Raw genomic sequence first — 17,463 nt, 5'->3', positions numbered from 1 at the left:
AGTCATCACTTCTGTCTGTAAAATCACAGCTCCACAGAGGAAGCAGGGCCCAGCTTTAATGATAGCAGCTGATGGATGCCAGCAGGCTGGCTGTGGCCAAAGCACTGAGGAATATGGCAGCACAGGAATTCAAACTCTAGACCCTCTGCCCTATCAGCAATGGGAGCACTACTAAAGAACCTTCTCCATAAGGAGGCAGGAGTAGCAGCTCAAATGTCCTCTTTCCCTAGCCCCAAGAAGTGGGAGAAACTCTCACTCCTTCCCTGATTAGCTCTGTATAAGGAACAGCTCCATATCCCTCTTTCCCACTACAGCTATTTCCCCCCACGGTAACTGCCTTTGCATGGGCACAGCGGGTTCTGGCAGCAGCATTTATTACAAATCTGTTTGTACACAGAGGATCTGAAACAGGAAGTTCACACAAATAGAAAAGTGCAGCTCTGAAGAGAAGCAGGAAGCAGCCAGTGACTTTGTTTACTGCCAGCCACCACTGACTAAGGGGAATGGCCCAAACAACTCTCAGGAGGTTTAATCACAGCTCTGCACTGCTGTTCCCTGTGGGCAGCATTCTGGTACCTGGGCCAACAAAAGCACAAGCCCCAACATGTCCAGTGAAACACAAAGGAAGGAAAGATAGGGAAACTCCCGTGAGAGTCCATGTTGTGACAGGCTGTGACTGGGCGCCACTTGGCAGGGAGGGTGAGGTTTCTTATGTTTCATGGGTTCCCTCTGGAGGCTGTGGGTCCCCTTCATGGCGAAGTGTCTCCATATATTTCTGCATCTTTTCAGTCATCCATGCAGGTGGGATAAAAGGTTTTAGTTCTTCCAGCTTCAAATCAGGAGAGCCCCTGGTGAGCAAGTGGGAGACAGGAGTGAGCATGTGGGGAGGGACACAGACACTGTCTGGTCACAGTTTCAGGAAAACTCCGCACCCACGACTGAGGTAAGATTGTCCAGACAGCAGGGCTCCCAGGAGAAGTCTGATTTTCAGGAGAGTGCAGCATGGTGGGCACACACTGGGTGCTGAGAAGTCTCATCCCAGTCGTGGGTGCTGAGATCATCGGTAGAGCACAATACTAGGCAGGACCCACTCTGCCTCCTGACCTTGCTCGCTCTCTTGCGCCCTGTGGGTATGACGACTCCCCCATCCCCTCCCCCAGTCATTTCTTGTTTTATAAGGGGAGAGGGCAGGGATTTCAGCACAGCTGAAGTCTTGGTTCCTTGCCTCACCTGTAATCATCACTGGCTGCCAGATCCTGAATATCCTCCTCTATGAGGAGGTACGCCTGCAGCAATTGGGAAACGAGAGATGGTTAGGAGCCATTCGGGTTGAACATACACAGGCTAAGAAGATTTTCCATTTGGCTACTCAGAAATGAGATCTGCTGGCATGAAGTAGCGGTGCTAGCTTTGTAAATAGCACCCATCCCCCAATACCTCAAAGAAACCAGGTCAGGTGTGAGCAGAATTGCTCCTGAGAGTCCAGGGGAAGTGGTTTTCTGTATCTCACGGTTCCACCTTGCTCACTCTTACAAACCCTCATCATCATAACAGTCGCATCAAAGCGGATGACTTCCTAGGCTGAAGCAACAGCTGCCAAATCTCAGCCCCAAGTGACGAGGTGCAGAGAGCGGCCTGCCAGACGGTGCTCTGAAGGGGCTGCAGTATGGACGAGCAAACCCGGGCCCCTGGAATCCGTTGCTTACTACACTGGCTTCTGCTTATTTGCACACTTAATTCTGAACCAGTTTACTTTACGATTCTCTCCCCGTCCCCATCAAGATCCCAGGCTGTGGCAGGAGCCAGGCCTGGCCACACTCACCATCTTGCCCCCTGTGGCCCTCATGTGCTGCTGTTCTGCCAGCCAGTGCTTGTCTTGAGGATCAGCCGCATACTGCAACAGAGCAGCAAGGTGAGAACACCACAAGCGACATACCAACATCTGTAGCCACCATCATGGGGCAACTTCTGGGTGTGGACTCAGAGCCCAGGCCCGTCCTCCTCTGTGGAAACCCAGGGGTAACCCCATGTCTCCCAGTAAGAGATCGTCTATGAATGAGGACTCAGTCCCATCCTGCTTACTCCTCAAGGCAAAGCCTCCTGTGCCAGGCAAATTCATCACCCCACGGGAAGCAAGTCTAGTGTATTACATTAGCTTTAACAGCATTTTTAAATCTATTGTGAGGTAACATCCCTGCCCCAGGAGACGACAAGCAACGTCAGCAGGGTGTGAGAGGGGACAGAACATACAAGCACAAGGATATATTCCCCACCCCCGTCACAAGCAAGTTCTGAGCAAACCCCAAAAAGGGAAGCATTGTGCTGAGGTTTCTGACCTTAAAGAGATGGGGGTGTTTGATGTAGAGTCGCCCTCTGGTTCCTCCCATTCCAAGAGCCCTGAAACAGGAACATGGTGGGGGAAGGGGGGTTAGGCCTGTGCACAGGGGCAGCTGAAGTGTGATGTATGGAGGCTTCCTTCCGTCCCCAGAGCCCGTGCCCTTCCCACTCTGCTTCAGAGTGCAGAGATATTTAACTAGTGAGAGGAGAACCATGGGCTCCAGCCCCAGAGACAGTGCCGCTGCCCCCTTCTTCCCCTCACCCAGAACTACAGGGCACAGAGCCAGCACCCCACAGGACGATTCCTTACTTGTTTGCTCGAGATCCCAGCACAAAGGTTGTGGACTCAGTCAGCCGGGCTGGATCCCACTACAGAGCGATTGGGAAAGGGGCAGAGATTAGAAACCCAACAGATCCAGATCCAGCACCCCACCTTTGAGCCTCAGATTTCTGTGGCAAACTCTTGCAGGGGCCCCAGTGGCTCTGGTGGGGCTGACAAGCTGCAGGCTCGTGGGCTCCATGGAGGGGAAAATACGTCTCATACCTTGACTGATCGAACAGGCAGTGGAGTTTCTCTGGCCTTCCCAGCAGAACGTGCTGCCCTGGGACAGATCATCCATAGCCAGGAGGAGTCTATGTCCTCCAAGCTGCTGGGCTGCACCGGGGAGTGGGTAGGGAGGCAGGAGATGAGGGCCTCCACCCAGCCCATTGCTCTCCCTACTTTGCCACTGCAGGGAGGTGGCAGAGCTGGGTAAAGCCTGGCCTAGAATCAGCCTCTGTTCCTGTGGGTGGCAGGACGATCACTGCCAGAGGCAATGGGGAGAAGGGAGGCTGCGTGGAGCACTACTGAGCCAAGCCCAGCGAAAGGCAGCCAGCTGCACACTGTACCTTCGGTCCCTCCCGGCGCACTGGCTCACAGGATTTGAGCTTCCACCTGACGGGGAAAACACAGAAGAGGCCTGAATTCCCAGAGGACTCATGCCAAGAAGCCACAAAAGAATTTAAATCAACACTGGATAAAAAGCACTAGGAAAGGGCCTGTCAGGAGCAGACCCCATGGGGAGGGCTGGTCATCTTGCCAGCCCTAGATTTTACTAATCCAAGCTGCTTACAGCCTGAAACGATTCTGCTCTCCTGATCAGGACATACATCCCCTCCCCCTCTCCAGACAGACAGAGCACCCCTGAATATCCCTCCGCCCCCACCCCCCCATTTCTCTGGTGCTGGATCCTCTTCCACATCAACCCCTCCTCTCTGAGTCCCACAAGACTCATGGCCTCTGCTCTCTTGGATGGCCCCTGGCTCCTCTGATCCTGCCTTGAACCTTACCCTGACAATACTCAGCCACACATATTTCAGGCCCTTCAGTGACCCTCCCCCCGGCCTCACTGACCAGGCTCATTTAGCTGAAGAAAAGCTGTGCAGGTCTCACACAGAGAAATGCTTCTCTTAGCCAGGAGGCGCCCCCAAGTTGAGCTCCAGACACTCCTCTTCCTTCTTGACTCAGACCTTCCATTTCCCTCCAGAGGCCCTACCCTGAATGCCACGCTTGGCCATGAGTTTTCCTCTACATCCCATATGGCTGAAAATCTGTCATTGCCACCTGCGTGGCTCACTGCCCCTATGTGCAGCTGCCTTGACTTGGCCCAAATCCTACACAGGTCTCCATCTTCTCGGCAGATCTTCGTCACCTCTGTTACTGCAATTTCCTTCTCTATGGCTTCTGAGTCCCTGACCTCCTGTCTCCAGCACATGCACTATGCTTCTGCCTTCTCACTGGCAGGGAGTGGGGCCACAGCACTCCCATCTATAGGTTCCTCATTCGCTTGTTTGAGCTTGCATTTAAACCCCTTCGTGGCCAGGCTCCAGCCGACCACGTGTGTCTTCACTCCCCTCGCCTGAGCCTCCTGTTTGCCCAAATGCACAATCTCACCACAGCCAAAAACCTTCTGCCCTGCAGCTCTCGTGTTTGGAACTGCCTCCCTGTAGGGCTTGGACTCAGAGAGAGGACGAGTCAACCTCAGCTGAAAGCATCTTGCCCACTTGGCAATCCATTTGTGAGAAACACACCAGGAGAAAGATAGCTGGGCTGCCCTACCCTTCCTCAGCCAGCCTTGTGTCTCCCCCCTTTTATCTCCACACTTACGTGGCCACACCTGGGGCTCCACGATCATTCAGCAGGCTCTGCCCTGGAGGTCGCCCCTTCCTCTGCAAGAGAGAAATCCCTCATTTGCTCACTCATCCAGCACTCACCTGAGAAGCACACGTGCATTCCCTGCTGGGAAGGCGGCTCTCCCAACCACATGATGAAACGGTTAAGAGCAGCTATAAGAAATGCTGAGACTGGGCAAAAGGAGCTAGCATTGCTGAGTAGAGTGGGGGCCACAGGCTGCCCTGGAGGCTGCCCCCTTCCTAACCCTCTCTCAGGGATGGGGAGGGAGCAGCCAGTGAGGCCTGCACGAGAAACGAGGGCCAAGCTTCCCCATGAGGCAGTGTGTCGGGGTGGAGTCCTTGCATGGTCCTTACCTTTTTGGGAACAGGGCTTCCTCGCCGACTCGATTCCTCTTCCATCTGCCGGGCACGCTGGCAAAGAAATTGGTGATGGAATGAACACAGCCCTTCTCCCTCTCCAGTCTCTCTCATGGAAGCACTCTAGCCACCCAGACAACTACCCTCTTCTCCGTTGCACCTAGAAATGCGTGCCACTCAAGCAGGTGGAGCCACCCCAGCCTGATCCTTAGAGATGGGCACATGGGGTTCTACCTGCCCAAGGCAGAGACCAGGTCTGGGCCCCTCACTGCTCTGTCCAAGTCCTCTCCTCTCCCAGCCTTCACTCTCCCCAATTCCATTTCCTCATCGGAAGGACTGACAGAGAGGCAAGAAATCCACTTACACAGAGGTCTCCTCTGCAGCCAGGTGGCTTTACAAAGGACAGACTGGCTAGGAGATCCCTGCTCCACCCCCTTACAGGTTCTGGTTCCATTTCTTGATCATCACTATCAGCAGATAAGAATCGAATACTGCTATGGGTCTCTCCTAGCTTCTGCCAAGCCACTGCTACAGAAAAAGCAATTAGAAGCCCAACCCCAGACTCCCAGCCCAGGTCCCTGAAGCTCAGCTCTACCTTTGGCACTGACTGTTCGTGGATCAGTCTGGGTATCACCTTCTTGCCATCAGAGAACAGCAGCTTAGCCTGTGGGGAGAGAGGAAAGGGTTATCTGCCTCCAGGAAGCTGCTGTACTTCAGGGCCCCAAGAGGACCAGGAAGGAGGCTAGCTGTGGGACAGGTTCTCTCCCCAAGAGGCATTCACAGATTAATTTGATTCCTATAACAGCTTTTACACGCGGCATATCTGGCTCAGATCACTGGACTAACATGAACGCAGAGTCACAAAGGCCAGAAGGGACCTGGCTGATCATCTAGTTTGATACTGCCCCGACCCCCCAAATAACACAGGCCAGAGAACTTCCCTGAATTAATTCCTGTTTGAACTGGAGCAGATCTTCCAGAAAAACACACACGTATGATTTAAAAATGTCTAGTGATGGAGAATCCACCATGACCCTTGGTACATTGTCACAATAGTGAATTACTCTCGCTGTTAATAATTTGCACCCTATTTCCAGTCTGAATTGGTCTTGCTTCAACTTCCAGCCGTTGGATTGTGTTAGACTTTCATCTGCTAGACCAGGGGTGGGCAAGCTACGGCCCGCGGCACCCTCCTGCACGGCCCCTGAGCTCCTGGCCCGGGAGGCTAGCCCCTGGCCCCTCCCCTGCTCTTCCCCTCCCCCACAGCGTCAGCGCACCGTGCCACTGGCGCAATGCTCTGGGCAGCGGGGTTGCAAGCTCCTGGGGCAGCGCAGCTGTAGAGCCCAGCCACCCCGGTGCTCTGTGCTGTGCGGTGGACTGGCTGGCTCCAGCCAGGTGGCGTGGTTGTAGCGCTGCCAGCCACCGGTGCTCCAGGCAGCACAGTAAGGAGGCAGGGAGCAGGTGGGGTTGGATAGAGGGCAGGGGAATTTGGGGTGGCGGTCAGGGGTGTGGATAGGGGTCGGGGCGGTCAGAGGGCGGCGGGGGGGGGGGGTGTTGAATGGGTCAGGAGTCCTGAGGGGGGCCGGGAGTGGATAGGAGGTGGGGGCCAGGCCACGCCTGGCTGTTTAGGGAGGCACAGCGAGTGACCAGAGAGGACCCTAACCGGCCCTCCATACAATTTCCAAAACCCGATGCGGCCCTCAGGCCAAAAAGTTTGCCCGCCCCTGTGCTAGACTGAAAAGTCCCCATCAAATTTCTGTGCCCCAGTTGGGTACTTATACACTGGGCTCAAGTCACCCCTTAACCTTCTCTTTAAGCTAAATAAATGGAGCTCCTTGAAGGCAGGTTTTCCAATCCCTTAATCATTCCCATAGTTCAAACTCTGGCTGAGGAAAGGCGAAGCTGATCATTCACTAGGAGTTTGCAGCGCCTCTCTATTAACGAGCAGAAAATTGTGAAATTCAATTAAGGTTTATTTACTTCAATTTAAGATGAGAGACGCCTCTCCCGGAATGTAGGTGCCCCAACAGATCATTAGTATTACAACCAAACCCCAGCAGCATTAGAATAATCTTGCAGACAGGAGCTCAGCCAGTTAGCCACCTACACAATGGGCTCCTCCCTGCCACTTCCTCATTCTGAGCCGCAAAACCTCAGCCCCTCCAAACCTGCATCAAACAGAGGACTGGGCACTGTGCCCAGGTCACCACATTTGGGTATTTCAGCCCAGGAAGAGCAAGTTCCAGAGTCCTGGGGCCCTCACAGAGGAGTGCCCTGCCAGCCACCCTCTCTGTTCTACAACTAAGGGATCCAATTTGAGTGCCTCTCCAACAGAGGCAGTGGAGGCCTGGCCAGGGAGAGAGGTGTTGATCTCTGAGGTAAGGCCAGTCCCAGGCTATTTAGGGCTGCAGAAACCAATGGGCAGCCAGTGCCGATCCCGGCGCATGGGGTCATGTGCTCCCAGAGAAGTGCCCCGCTCAGTAAGCGAGTGCTGCGTTCTGCACCAGCGCCAGACTCTGGCTGGCCGTAAGGGGCAGCCCCATGCAGAGCACACGGCAATAGTCTGACCTGCAGGTGCCCCAGGCCTGGAGAACAGTGTCACGGTTGGGACGGGAAAGGGAAGGTCCCAACCTCCAGGCCAGGCTGACTGGGTTACAGCAGTGATGGGATCATCCCAACGCTGCTGGGGGCCTAGAATCACCCCTGAAATTCCTTGTCAGTTGGCTTTGCATCAGCCAGAACTAGGGAAAGGAGAAGCAGCTCAGAGCTGGCTCCATACCCCTGGCTCCTCATCCAGGTCATGCTTATGAGGCCAACATCACCACAGTGTGCATGAGCTGGAGAAGAGCATGAAGTTCCTTCCACCAGAGCCCTCTGCTGGCTGATCCATACAACCAGCTCTCCCTAGGTCAGGGATACTCAGACCTCAGTGGTTCAGGAGCCAAATTAGCGATCAACATTACCCAAAAGAGCCACAGGAGTGTGAATTCATTGTTTCATTTACTGTATAATTCTCAGAGCAAAATGACTGACCATGTATTATTATTTTATTAACTACAACTGCTTAACAACACAGTAAAAGCACCCTGATTGGTTAATAATTAAATCACACACGTCTTAATATCACGTACTGCAAAGAGCTGCAGGAGACGCATTAAGGAGCCACTGGTGACTGGCGAGCCGCAATCTGAGTATCACTGACCTAGATACAAAGGCATGTTAGCAAGGACATTTTGTCCTGTGAGGTTTTGGGCACCCAGCCTGCGATGCTCTGTATCCTCAGGAGATTGTGGGGCAGATATTTCCATCCCTGGGTTCTTTCTTACAAGGCTACTCCCAGAGGGCGGTGACCCCAGCTGCGTGTGGCAATTGCACATCCCTACCTGTTCTAGGCAGCTCCGACATGTTTCCTGGATGAGCTGCTCTGGGTCCACCTCCTCCCCGACGTTCTCTCTCACGTTAACTGCTGCCTTCTGGAAAAACTGGAAAGGGGCCCAAGAGACGGTTAGAATGATGCTGGCTGCTCTAACCTCTTTCCACAGGGGGCTGCCTCCTTGGAACTAGGCTCTCATCTGCACAAAGTCAGGGGCTGGTGACTCCTGGAGCCACCTCTGCTCATGCTACAACCAAATACCGTATGGTCATCAGGGTCAGCACTGAGCACAAGGGATGCAATCCCATTAGGAAGTTCCATACCCCTTGGTAGCAGACTCCATCCTCTCTGGTCACTCGCTGTTGTCCAGCAGAACTCATTTTTAAAGTTTCATCTTACCTGTGTGCATTTCGACTCCTCCAGAAGGGACTGGGAGCTCTCCGAGTGTGACCCTTTCAGGATTAGACTGAGCAGCACTCACCTGCCCTTCTTACCCAGTTCACAAGGTTATGTTGTGTATGTAAAGAGGGCTACAGGGCTGGGGTTTCACTGGGTCAGTGCCTAACAGCACAGGCTGGAGGTAGAAGGCTGATGTCCGCCCAAGAGATTTCCCTTTCCTAATGAGCTTTTACCTTCATGTATTTATTGAAGACAATCTGGATCTCCTCGTTGATACTAGGCTGCAGAACAGCTCGCAGCAAATCCATGGAGACGGCAGGATCTGTAAAACTGAACACGAGATAAATTACTCCACCCACCCTTACTGCCACACCCAGCTCAGAAAATCCCCAGGCCCAGAATCCCACTCGACAATGCTGTCCCAAATGTTCTCACCCACATGGATGTCCACCAGAGTTTACAGACCTCTACAAAGGACACAACTCTAACAACACAGGCTGCAAGCTTATTTCCACTCCAAACCTAGCAGCAGAATTACCCACTGACTCCAAACCTAGATCTCCCAACAGAAAAGAAGTGCTGGATACAATACCCCTCTGAATTCATCACTGCTTGAAGCATCAGCTAGAGAGGAGCGTCGTTTGCAAGTGATGTAAAAGTATAACTGGGTTCAAAGAAGAACTAGATAAGTTCCTGGAGAACATGTCCATCAGTGGCTATTAGCCAAGATGGTCAGGGACCCAACTTCACATATCCCTAAACCTCTGATTGCCAGAAGCTGGGATTGGATGACGAGGATGGATCACTTGATGATTTCTCTGTTCATTGCCAGGTACCCCAGAGGTATCGGCCACTGTTGGAAGCCAGGATAATGGGCTAGATGGACCATTGGTTTGACGCAGTACGACCGTTCTTATGCTCTTTTGAACCTCTACTTCACCAGGATTGCACAAGCTGCTGAGCCAGTGACCTGAGCTACCACTAGACCCCAGGACATCTCACAGTGACCACCACCACTTAGCAATTGTAGAGCATTTCAGTCTTCAAAGAACTGTACGCACATTACTTCCCTGGGTACAGACAGAGAAACCAAGACCGAGATCAGCAAAATGCCTTGCTCAGCACCGCACAGGGAGTTAATGGCAGAGCCAGGATCAGAATTTCCGAGTTCCTATACCCTGTGCCTTTGCTCAGTCCTCTAGACAATGTTGCTTCTTCCTGGTATTAAACCCCATGTGCTTGGGTTTAATCCTATTGTTTAGCGGGTCTGGTGGGTGTCAGAGGAGGCTCTTTTGAACTGCCTGAGACAAGATAATCCCCGAGTGCCTGCACAACTCGGGATGCAGTGACTTGACACGCCAGAGACCCTTCAGGGAGCCCAAGCATCTCCAGCAGCAGCCAGCCTGCCAGGAGTGCCCTGTGTCTGGATGCGCAAGGCTGGGCACCTCCTGTCAGCACCCCAAAGTGACGGTCCCAGCTCTGGGCGCAGCTTGTACCTTGTTGTCATCTGCGAGCGCCGACCCCGCCGCTGCACCTGCCGGTGCTTGATCATGATGTTCCAGGGGCTCTGCAGGGAGGAGGAGCAGAGGGGGGGTTGCAGCGAGCAGGGCCCAGAGAGGGGCCCCCCGCCCACCTCAGGGCCCCGGCGGGGGGGGGCACAGATGCCTCCCCTAGATCGGGGGGGGGGCGCTCTGGGCTGTCAGGCAAATCCTACAGGCCGCCCCGAGAGCGGGGGCCGCCCAGCGCCTGCCCCGCCCGGCCCGGCCCGGGGCGCCCCGGGCTCTGCCTTACGGCGCCAACCGGGCGGGAGCGGGGCCGGGCCGGGCGGCTCCGCCCCGCCGGCTCTCACCGTGCTCACCAGCTGCCCGTCCCCCTCCTCCGGGCCCCCTTCCCCCGGCGGCCCCGGCTGCTGCTCGGGATCCCGGGCGGCCCCCATCCCGGCTCGAGCAGCGCCCCCGACCCGCCGCACCGGAAGGAGCGGGACTGACCTGACGTCATCACACCTGCGACGCACTCGCCAGTAGGAAGCGCGACGGGCTGCTATGGCAACCGGGCCGCCATCTTGTTCGGGGAGGGGCTGAGTCCCAGTCAGGGCTGAGGGGCTCTGGCCATTCCCCGGCCCGCGGGGGCAGCGAGCCGGAGGCGCCCGGCCCGGCCCGGCCCGTCCGAGCGCGGACCGGCCAACGCGCCGCTAGTGGCGGGGACCGGGAGCCCGGCTAGGGAAGCGCAGTGCTCGCTGCGGGAGCCCGGGCAAGGCCCCTAGACCCCTGTTCGGACAGGCTGGGAGTGACCGAGGGCCTGTGGCCCGTTCGGGCGCCGCGTCTGGCCAACAGGCCGGGGCACCATCCCTGCCAAGCTGGCTAGTGCCCATGGATGGGCCCGGCCCCAGGACCTGATCCCGGCCTTACCGACCCCTGGCACGGCCTTGGCCTTCACAACAGCCTCTGGCAACGAGCTCCGCGGGGCGACTGCGCCTTGTCCTCTGGTTTGCTTTAACCTGCTGCCTGTTCCTTTCAGTGGGTGACCCCGGTTCTTGTGTTACGAGGAGGAGTAAATAACACTCCCTTATTGACTTTCTCCACCGCACTCATGATTTTATAGACCTCTCTCAGATCCCCTCTTAGTCGCCTCTTTTCCAAGCTGAAAAGTCCCAGGCTTATTAATCTTCTCTCATACAGAAGCTGTTCCATATCCCTAATCATTTTTGTTGCCCTTTTCTGAACCTTTTCCAATCCAATATCTCTTTTTTGAGATGGGGCGACCACATCTGCACACAGTATTCAAGATGTGGGTGTACCATGGATTTATATAGAGGCAACATGATATTTTCTGTCCTATTATCTGTCCCTTTCTTAATCATTCTGTTCGCTTTTTTGACTGCCACTGCACATTCAATGGATGTTTTCAGAGAACTACCCACAATGACTCCAAGATCTCTTTCTTGAGTGGTAACCCCTAATTTAGACCCCATCATTTTATATGTATAGTTGGGATTATGTTTTCCAGTGTGCATTGCTTTGCATTTATCAACACTGAATTTCATCTGCCATTTTGTTGCCCAGTCACCCAGTTTTGTGAGATCTCTTTGTAGCTCTTCGCAGTCTGCCTGGGACTTAACTATCTTCAGTAGTTTTGTATCATCTGCAAATTTTGCCACCTCACTGTTTAGTCCTTTTTCCAGATCACTTATGAATATATTGAATAGGACTGAACCCACTACAGATCCCTCCGGGACACCACTATTTACCTCTCTCCATTCTGAAAACTCACCATTGATTCCTACCCTTTGTTTCCTATCTTTTAACCAGTTACCAATCCATATGTTATGCTGGATTTAGAATAATAGAATATTAGAGACCTCAGGAGGTATCTAGTCCAATCCCCTGCTCAAAGCAGGACCAACACCAACTAAATCATCCCAGCCAGGGCTTTGTCAAGACGGGCCTTAAAAACCTCTAAGGATGGAGATTTCACCACCTCCCTAGGGAACCCATTCCAGTGCTTCACCACCCTCCTAGTGACATAGTGTTTCCTTATATCCAACCTGGACCTCCCCTACTGCAACTTGAGACCATTGCTCCTTGTTCTGTCATCTGCAACCACTGAGAACAGCTGATCTCCATCCTCTTTGGAACCCCCCACTTCAGGTAGTTGAAGGCTGCTGTCAAATCCCCCCTCATTCTTCTGCAGACTAAATAACCCCAGTTCCCTCAGCCTCTCCTCATAAGTCATGTGCTCCAGCCCCCTAATCATTTTTGTTGCCCTCCGCTGGACTCTCTTCAATTTATCCACATCCCTTCTGTAGTGGCGGGACCAAAACTGGACGCAATACTCTAGGTGTGGCCTCACCAGTGCCGAATAGAGGGGAATAATCACTTCCCTCGATCTGCTGGCAATGCTCCTACTAACTAACTTCTTGTTAACATCTGGAAATGCAGGCAGCCAGGGTGCAGTCTGTGTTACTGTGCCACGGCCCATGCCCAGCATGCTGGGCAGCTAATGAGAAGCAGCTGGCTCCACCTCAACCCCTCCGGATGCCCTTTAAACAACACAGATCTTGATTTTCAAATGTATGTGCGGCACTGCCTGTTTTGTATGCGTGTGTGCATGAAAATCCAGGATTTTGCATCAGAATTTGCAGGCACACATTTGGCAGCAGATATTGTAGATCTATCCTGGGACACAAGAAGGATTTTGGACACGGCGTAAGCTGCTGCACTTGGAATCCAGTGCCATTCAAAGATCATCCTTACAGGCTCCCCACAGATCAGTCTGGGGGAAATTTGGCACTTGAAATTTACATAAGATTATTTTTAAATCAAGCAAATTACCAGGGTCTTCTTTCTGTCAACCCAAAAGGGGCTTATAAAGAAGACAACATGAACTGGAGAATGTGTGCTGTGGTTATTTGTCATCTCTCCCACTTCCTGTCTGGTGCTGGTTCCATAAAGCAGCTAGGTGTTAAACTGCCTATAGATTTGCTCAGAGGAGCATGATAGTATAACCCATATTTAGAGCAGCTGCAGAGACCTTTACAATCATTTACTGTCCTTGAAATATGTATTTGCTAAAGCAGCAAAATACAAATAAATAAACCAAGAAGAGAGAAAAGTGGATTGAAACTGCAGTTTAGTGTGCAGATGAAACAAAAATATGTCATGGGGAGTTAATGAAGAGGAAGTCCAGCCCTTAGAACTTGCCTGACTATTTAAATATTTTAAATCTTATACTACATGAAGAAACAGTCTTTCTCCACAAGGTCATTTGTACTAAACCTTTAAAAACTTAAGTATATACAAAGAAAAAAACTTAGATGTCCAAAATTGTACACAGCTGTAACTGCTGAATTTACAAGAACAATGGGATGTTTTGTCTAGTAAAATATTCCCCATTAAGATAGCTTTAAACTTGAAAAATACAAGAAAAATTGTACTATTAATTCCAAATCGGGAATAGAGGGATCTTGTAAAGATTGGATTTGGTATCTAACTCAGTTCACCCTATGGATGTCAGAGGGACCACAATTGTAGACATTAACCCATTTGCTTCATCATATCATCAGTAAATATTTCCCTCATTCCATCTAAAATAAGCTGGAATTTAACTGGGAAAAAAAGTTGTTGCAGCTCCAATCCTCCATTGGGAGCTGGAGCTTGTCATCTCTTCTGCACCTCCCTCACCAACCGGATGAACATGAAAGATGTTTCTCTTCTGTTTTGTAATCTGATTTAAAACTTCATCTTGATCAGTTACAAAGCGGAGCACAGTCAGAAGGGTTCAACATATGCATTTATGAACTAAACTTTTTTGCTTCAATAAAGGTTTGGATATAGGCAAACAAAAGCCCTTTCTATTGATTTGGTTGGGTGAAACTTTACCATTTCTTCTAGTAAAGTGAGCCAAGTGATGGGAGGATTCTCTCTTTCAGACTCTTCATTCAGGCCTAGTTCACAGATGGTGGACTTCTCCAAAGCCTCCAGCCTACAATATAAAGGAACATTACCGTGTATTATATTGTATTATATTGTTTGACAAAGATTTACTAATTTGTGGCCAGATTTTATCTGCCTATGCTTATATTTTATCTATCAGCATGCATTAAAATAGCACCCAAAGACATCAATCAGAATTGGCACCCCCGTGTACTGTGGCGCTTTTCATACATACAGGAAAAAACTGTCTTTGTCCCTGAAGAGTTTACAGTCTAAGACAAGACACAGGAAGTGAGTGTGATGAACAAGAGGAGAGAAGTGGGAAGGAAAGCCAAGGCTAGTAATAAGCTCATACTGGTACATAGGTTCACTGGAGGTTTGAGCCTGTATCCATTGAAGTCAATGGGAGTGTTGTCCTTGACTTAACTGGGTCAGGATTAGGCATTTCGTGGGTAATGTGATTGTTTGTGGGGGGAAAACTTTCTAATTATTTCAATCAGTCAATAATATCAGCTCTTCCTAAGCACCCTTCAACATGGTCATCGTTGACTGGCTGGTTGCTGGACGATATCCCAGCAGAAGTGTGGATGAGGAGTCCGAGAGAGGAGAATGTGTTGGCCTTACGGATCAGTTCTGTATGTAGTGAGCAACATGGAGGGAGCATGAAACCCTTCGTGGGAGGAGCAGAGCAATGGCTGCCCAAGTCTGAAAGGACGAAATAATGGCCCTAGGAGTGTGAGTGGGGAGATGCTCGGTTACAATTTAATAAATTCCTTATCACAATCTGATGAACTTGTGACTCATTCCTCTGCCCCTGTGCTTAGGCAGTGTGGCATTTAGGGTTCTAGCTAGTACGTCAGATTGTGTAGCAGGGTTTGATGAAGAGCCAGCTTTCATTTTCTGCAAAGCCAAGCCCACTTGTTTCCATTTACTAGAACAGGAAGCTTAGAGGGCACAAGTACTCCTGCGACTGCAAGCTGCCCAGACCATGGAGGTCCTGCACTTAGGTGAGTCCTCGTTAGGTATTTATTCATCACCTTCGTATTTCTTTCTCTTGTTGGCAGTGTTCCGTGGGTGGGGGTGTGTCCCGCAGGAGGGTGGGGAGTGTGTCCCGCAACAGGCTGTGTGTTCCAGCAACGTGAGGGCCTGACAGGGAAGCAGACCAGGCCAATGTTAGGTAGAATTCCCTAGGGCAGGGTTTCTCAAACTTCATTGCACCATGACCACCTTCTGACAACAAAAATGACTCCATGGCTCCAGGAGGGGGGACCCTCACCCAAACCCTGCTGCCCAGGGGGTGGGAAGGGGGTGGCGGTGGCAAAGCCCGAGCCCCACCGCCCCAGGCAGGGGCGGGGGAAGGAGGGGCAAAGCCGAAACCCAAGGGCTGAAGCTCCGGGGAGGGGGGCCCTGTAACCTGAGCCCTGCTGCCCAGGGCTGAAGCCACTGGGCTTCAGCTTTGGCCCCGGGCAGTTGAACTTGGGCTTTGGCCCCAGGCCCCAGCAAGTCTAAGCCAGCCCCGGTGACCCCATTAAAACGGGGTCACCGCGACCCACTTTGGGGTCCCAACCCACAGTTTGAGAACCGCTGCCCTACGGGATCGTGAGTCGGGTGGCTTATTTGTACATTCCAGGGGGAAAGTTATTACTTGTCTGAGTGGCTGTAATTTGGGAGTGGAATTTATTCTTAAAACCAAATGTGAGCGTCAGGAAGGGCTAGCTGCTCTGAATGTGATCCTCCTGAGACACTAGGTGCATACTCCGAGTAGCTAACCCCACTCCCTGCTTGTTCCGCTGTGGCTACGCTCTATTTTTCATACGCTAGCTCGCTCTGAGCTAGTGTAGGCCTGACTCCTTGAGCTGGGAATTTACACCTCTAGCTCAAAGTGTAGACATACTCTAAGCCTCTTGGTAGACAAGACCCAAGACACAATTCCTTGCTCTGCTACAGACTTCCTATGTGACCTTGTGCATGTCATATAGTCTCTGTGAAATGAGAATAATGGTACTTGCGTACCTCATAGGGATGTTGTGAGGATAAATCACTTAACGATTGAGACGTGCTCAGAGACTACGGCAATAGGGGCCATCGAAGATACTCGCTTCTATGAAGTGCTTCCAAGGGCTGTCAGAGAAGTGATTGCTTTCTCGCTCATTCTCCCCGGCATCTGAGACTCCTGTGTTATGATCCTATAGTGTGACTCAAACAGATTCATTGAAGCAGAGCATCTGAAGGACTATGTAGAATTCCATACCTCTGGCTTGAGAGGATGCAACGGCTCTCTTTCCTACTAGTTTTGAACCTTTTTGTTTATTGTTTTACTAAGGCCTTGTCTACACTAGACGGTGTGTGTAGTATAGCTATACCAGTTTAGCTATATCAGCAAACCCTCCTAGTGGACATACAGCTTATATTGGCAAAAGATATAAGCCAGTATATTGCCAGTATACTTTGTATTTAGTCCCTGAACAAAATAAGCTATATCAGCAAAATGACTTTTTTGCTGGCATAACTGTGTCTGGAGCTGTTGCTCGCATAGCGATGTCAGTTAGAGGTGTGATTTTTTTCACAATTCTAACTGACATAGCTATGTCATAAGAACGGCTGTACTGGGTCAGACCAAAGGTCCATCTAGCCCAGTATCCTGTCTTCTGACAGTGGACAGTGCCAGGTGCCCCAGAGGGAATGAAGAGAACAGATAATCATCAAGTGATCCATCCCCTGTCACTCATTCCCAACTTCTGGCAAACAGAGGCTAGGGACATCATCCCTGCCCATCCTGGCTAATAGCCATTGATGGACCTATCCTCCATGAATGTATCTAGTTCTTTTTTGAATCCTGTTATAGTCTTAGCCTTCACAACATCCTCTGGCAACAAGTTCCACAGGTTGACTGTGCATTGTGTGAAGACATACTTCCTTTTGTTTGTTTTAAACCTGCTGCCTATTAATTTAATTTGGTGACCCCTAGTTCTTGTGTTATGAGAAGGAGTAAATAACACTTCCTTATTTACTTTCTCCACACCAGTCATGATTTTATAGACCTCTTGTCACAGAGTTTGCGGGAGACAAGGCCCTGCACCCCCGGCTTCCTGCAATTCACCATGACTCTCAACCAGCTAGTAAAGCAGAAGGTTTATTTAGACGACAGGAACACAGTCCAAGACAGGTCTTGCAGGTACAGACAACAGGACCCGATCAGTTAGGTCGATCTTGGAGGGCCAGGGAGGCCAGAGCCCTGTCTGGGCTCCCCTCCATGTTACCAGCCAGCTCCAAACTGCAAACTCTCCATCCCCTCCTCTCCCTTTGTCTCTTTCCCGGGCCAGGAGGTCACCTGATCTTTTTGTTCTCCAACACCTTCAGTTGGCACCTTTGCAGAGGAGGGGCCCAGGCCAT

General features: G+C 51.6%; 1 protein-coding gene across 6 annotated transcripts; it reads right to left on the bottom strand.

Annotated features, from left to right (window-relative positions):
• Nucleotides 1-357: 357 nt before the first annotated feature.
• On the bottom strand, nt 358-11,117 carry DNTTIP1 (deoxynucleotidyltransferase terminal interacting protein 1). 6 transcript variants are annotated; one of them, XM_065566382.1, is made up of 13 exons: nt 11,047-11,117; nt 10,135-10,205; nt 8,872-8,968; nt 8,250-8,348; nt 5,462-5,530; nt 4,864-4,920; nt 4,484-4,545; nt 3,226-3,271; nt 2,648-2,706; nt 2,337-2,397; nt 1,823-1,894; nt 1,231-1,286; nt 358-848 (listed from the first exon to the last, which is right to left on the bottom strand). In XM_065566382.1, the coding sequence occupies exons 2-13, from the start codon at nt 10,188-10,190 to the stop codon at nt 710-712; spliced, it is 873 nt and encodes a 290-aa protein (XP_065422454.1). In that variant the 5' UTR covers nt 10,191-10,205; nt 11,047-11,117; the 3' UTR covers nt 358-709. The 6 variants fall into 6 exon arrangements, with proteins under 6 accessions (XP_065422454.1, XP_065422455.1, XP_023964648.1 ...); XM_065566383.1 differs by lacking the exon at nt 11,047-11,117 and adding an exon at nt 10,627-10,651; XM_024108880.3 differs by lacking the exon at nt 11,047-11,117 and adding an exon at nt 10,488-10,621.
• Between the last annotated feature and the right edge of the window lie 6,346 nt (nt 11,118-17,463).

This window comes from Chrysemys picta, chromosome 13 (genome assembly GCF_011386835.1).
Source record: "Chrysemys picta bellii isolate R12L10 chromosome 13, ASM1138683v2, whole genome shotgun sequence".
Taxonomy (NCBI): domain Eukaryota; kingdom Metazoa; phylum Chordata; order Testudines; family Emydidae; genus Chrysemys; species Chrysemys picta.
Note: the sequence above shows the minus strand (reverse complement) of the source record. Positions and strands in the feature narration are given on the sequence as shown.

Coding starts and splice junctions, on each gene's coding strand:
- DNTTIP1 (XM_024108880.3), bottom strand. CDS start 10,574: ATGGGGGCCGCCCGGGATCCCGAGCAGCAGCCGGGGCCGCCGGGGGAA. Junction 3,272..4,483: donor GGAGCCCCAGGTGTGGCCAC/GTAAGTGTGGAG, acceptor TTTCCCCGTCAG/GTGGAAGCTCAAATCCTGTG. Junction 1,287..1,822: donor GGGCCACAGGGGGCAAGATG/GTGAGTGTGGCC, acceptor CAATTGCTGCAG/GCGTACCTCCTCATAGAGGA.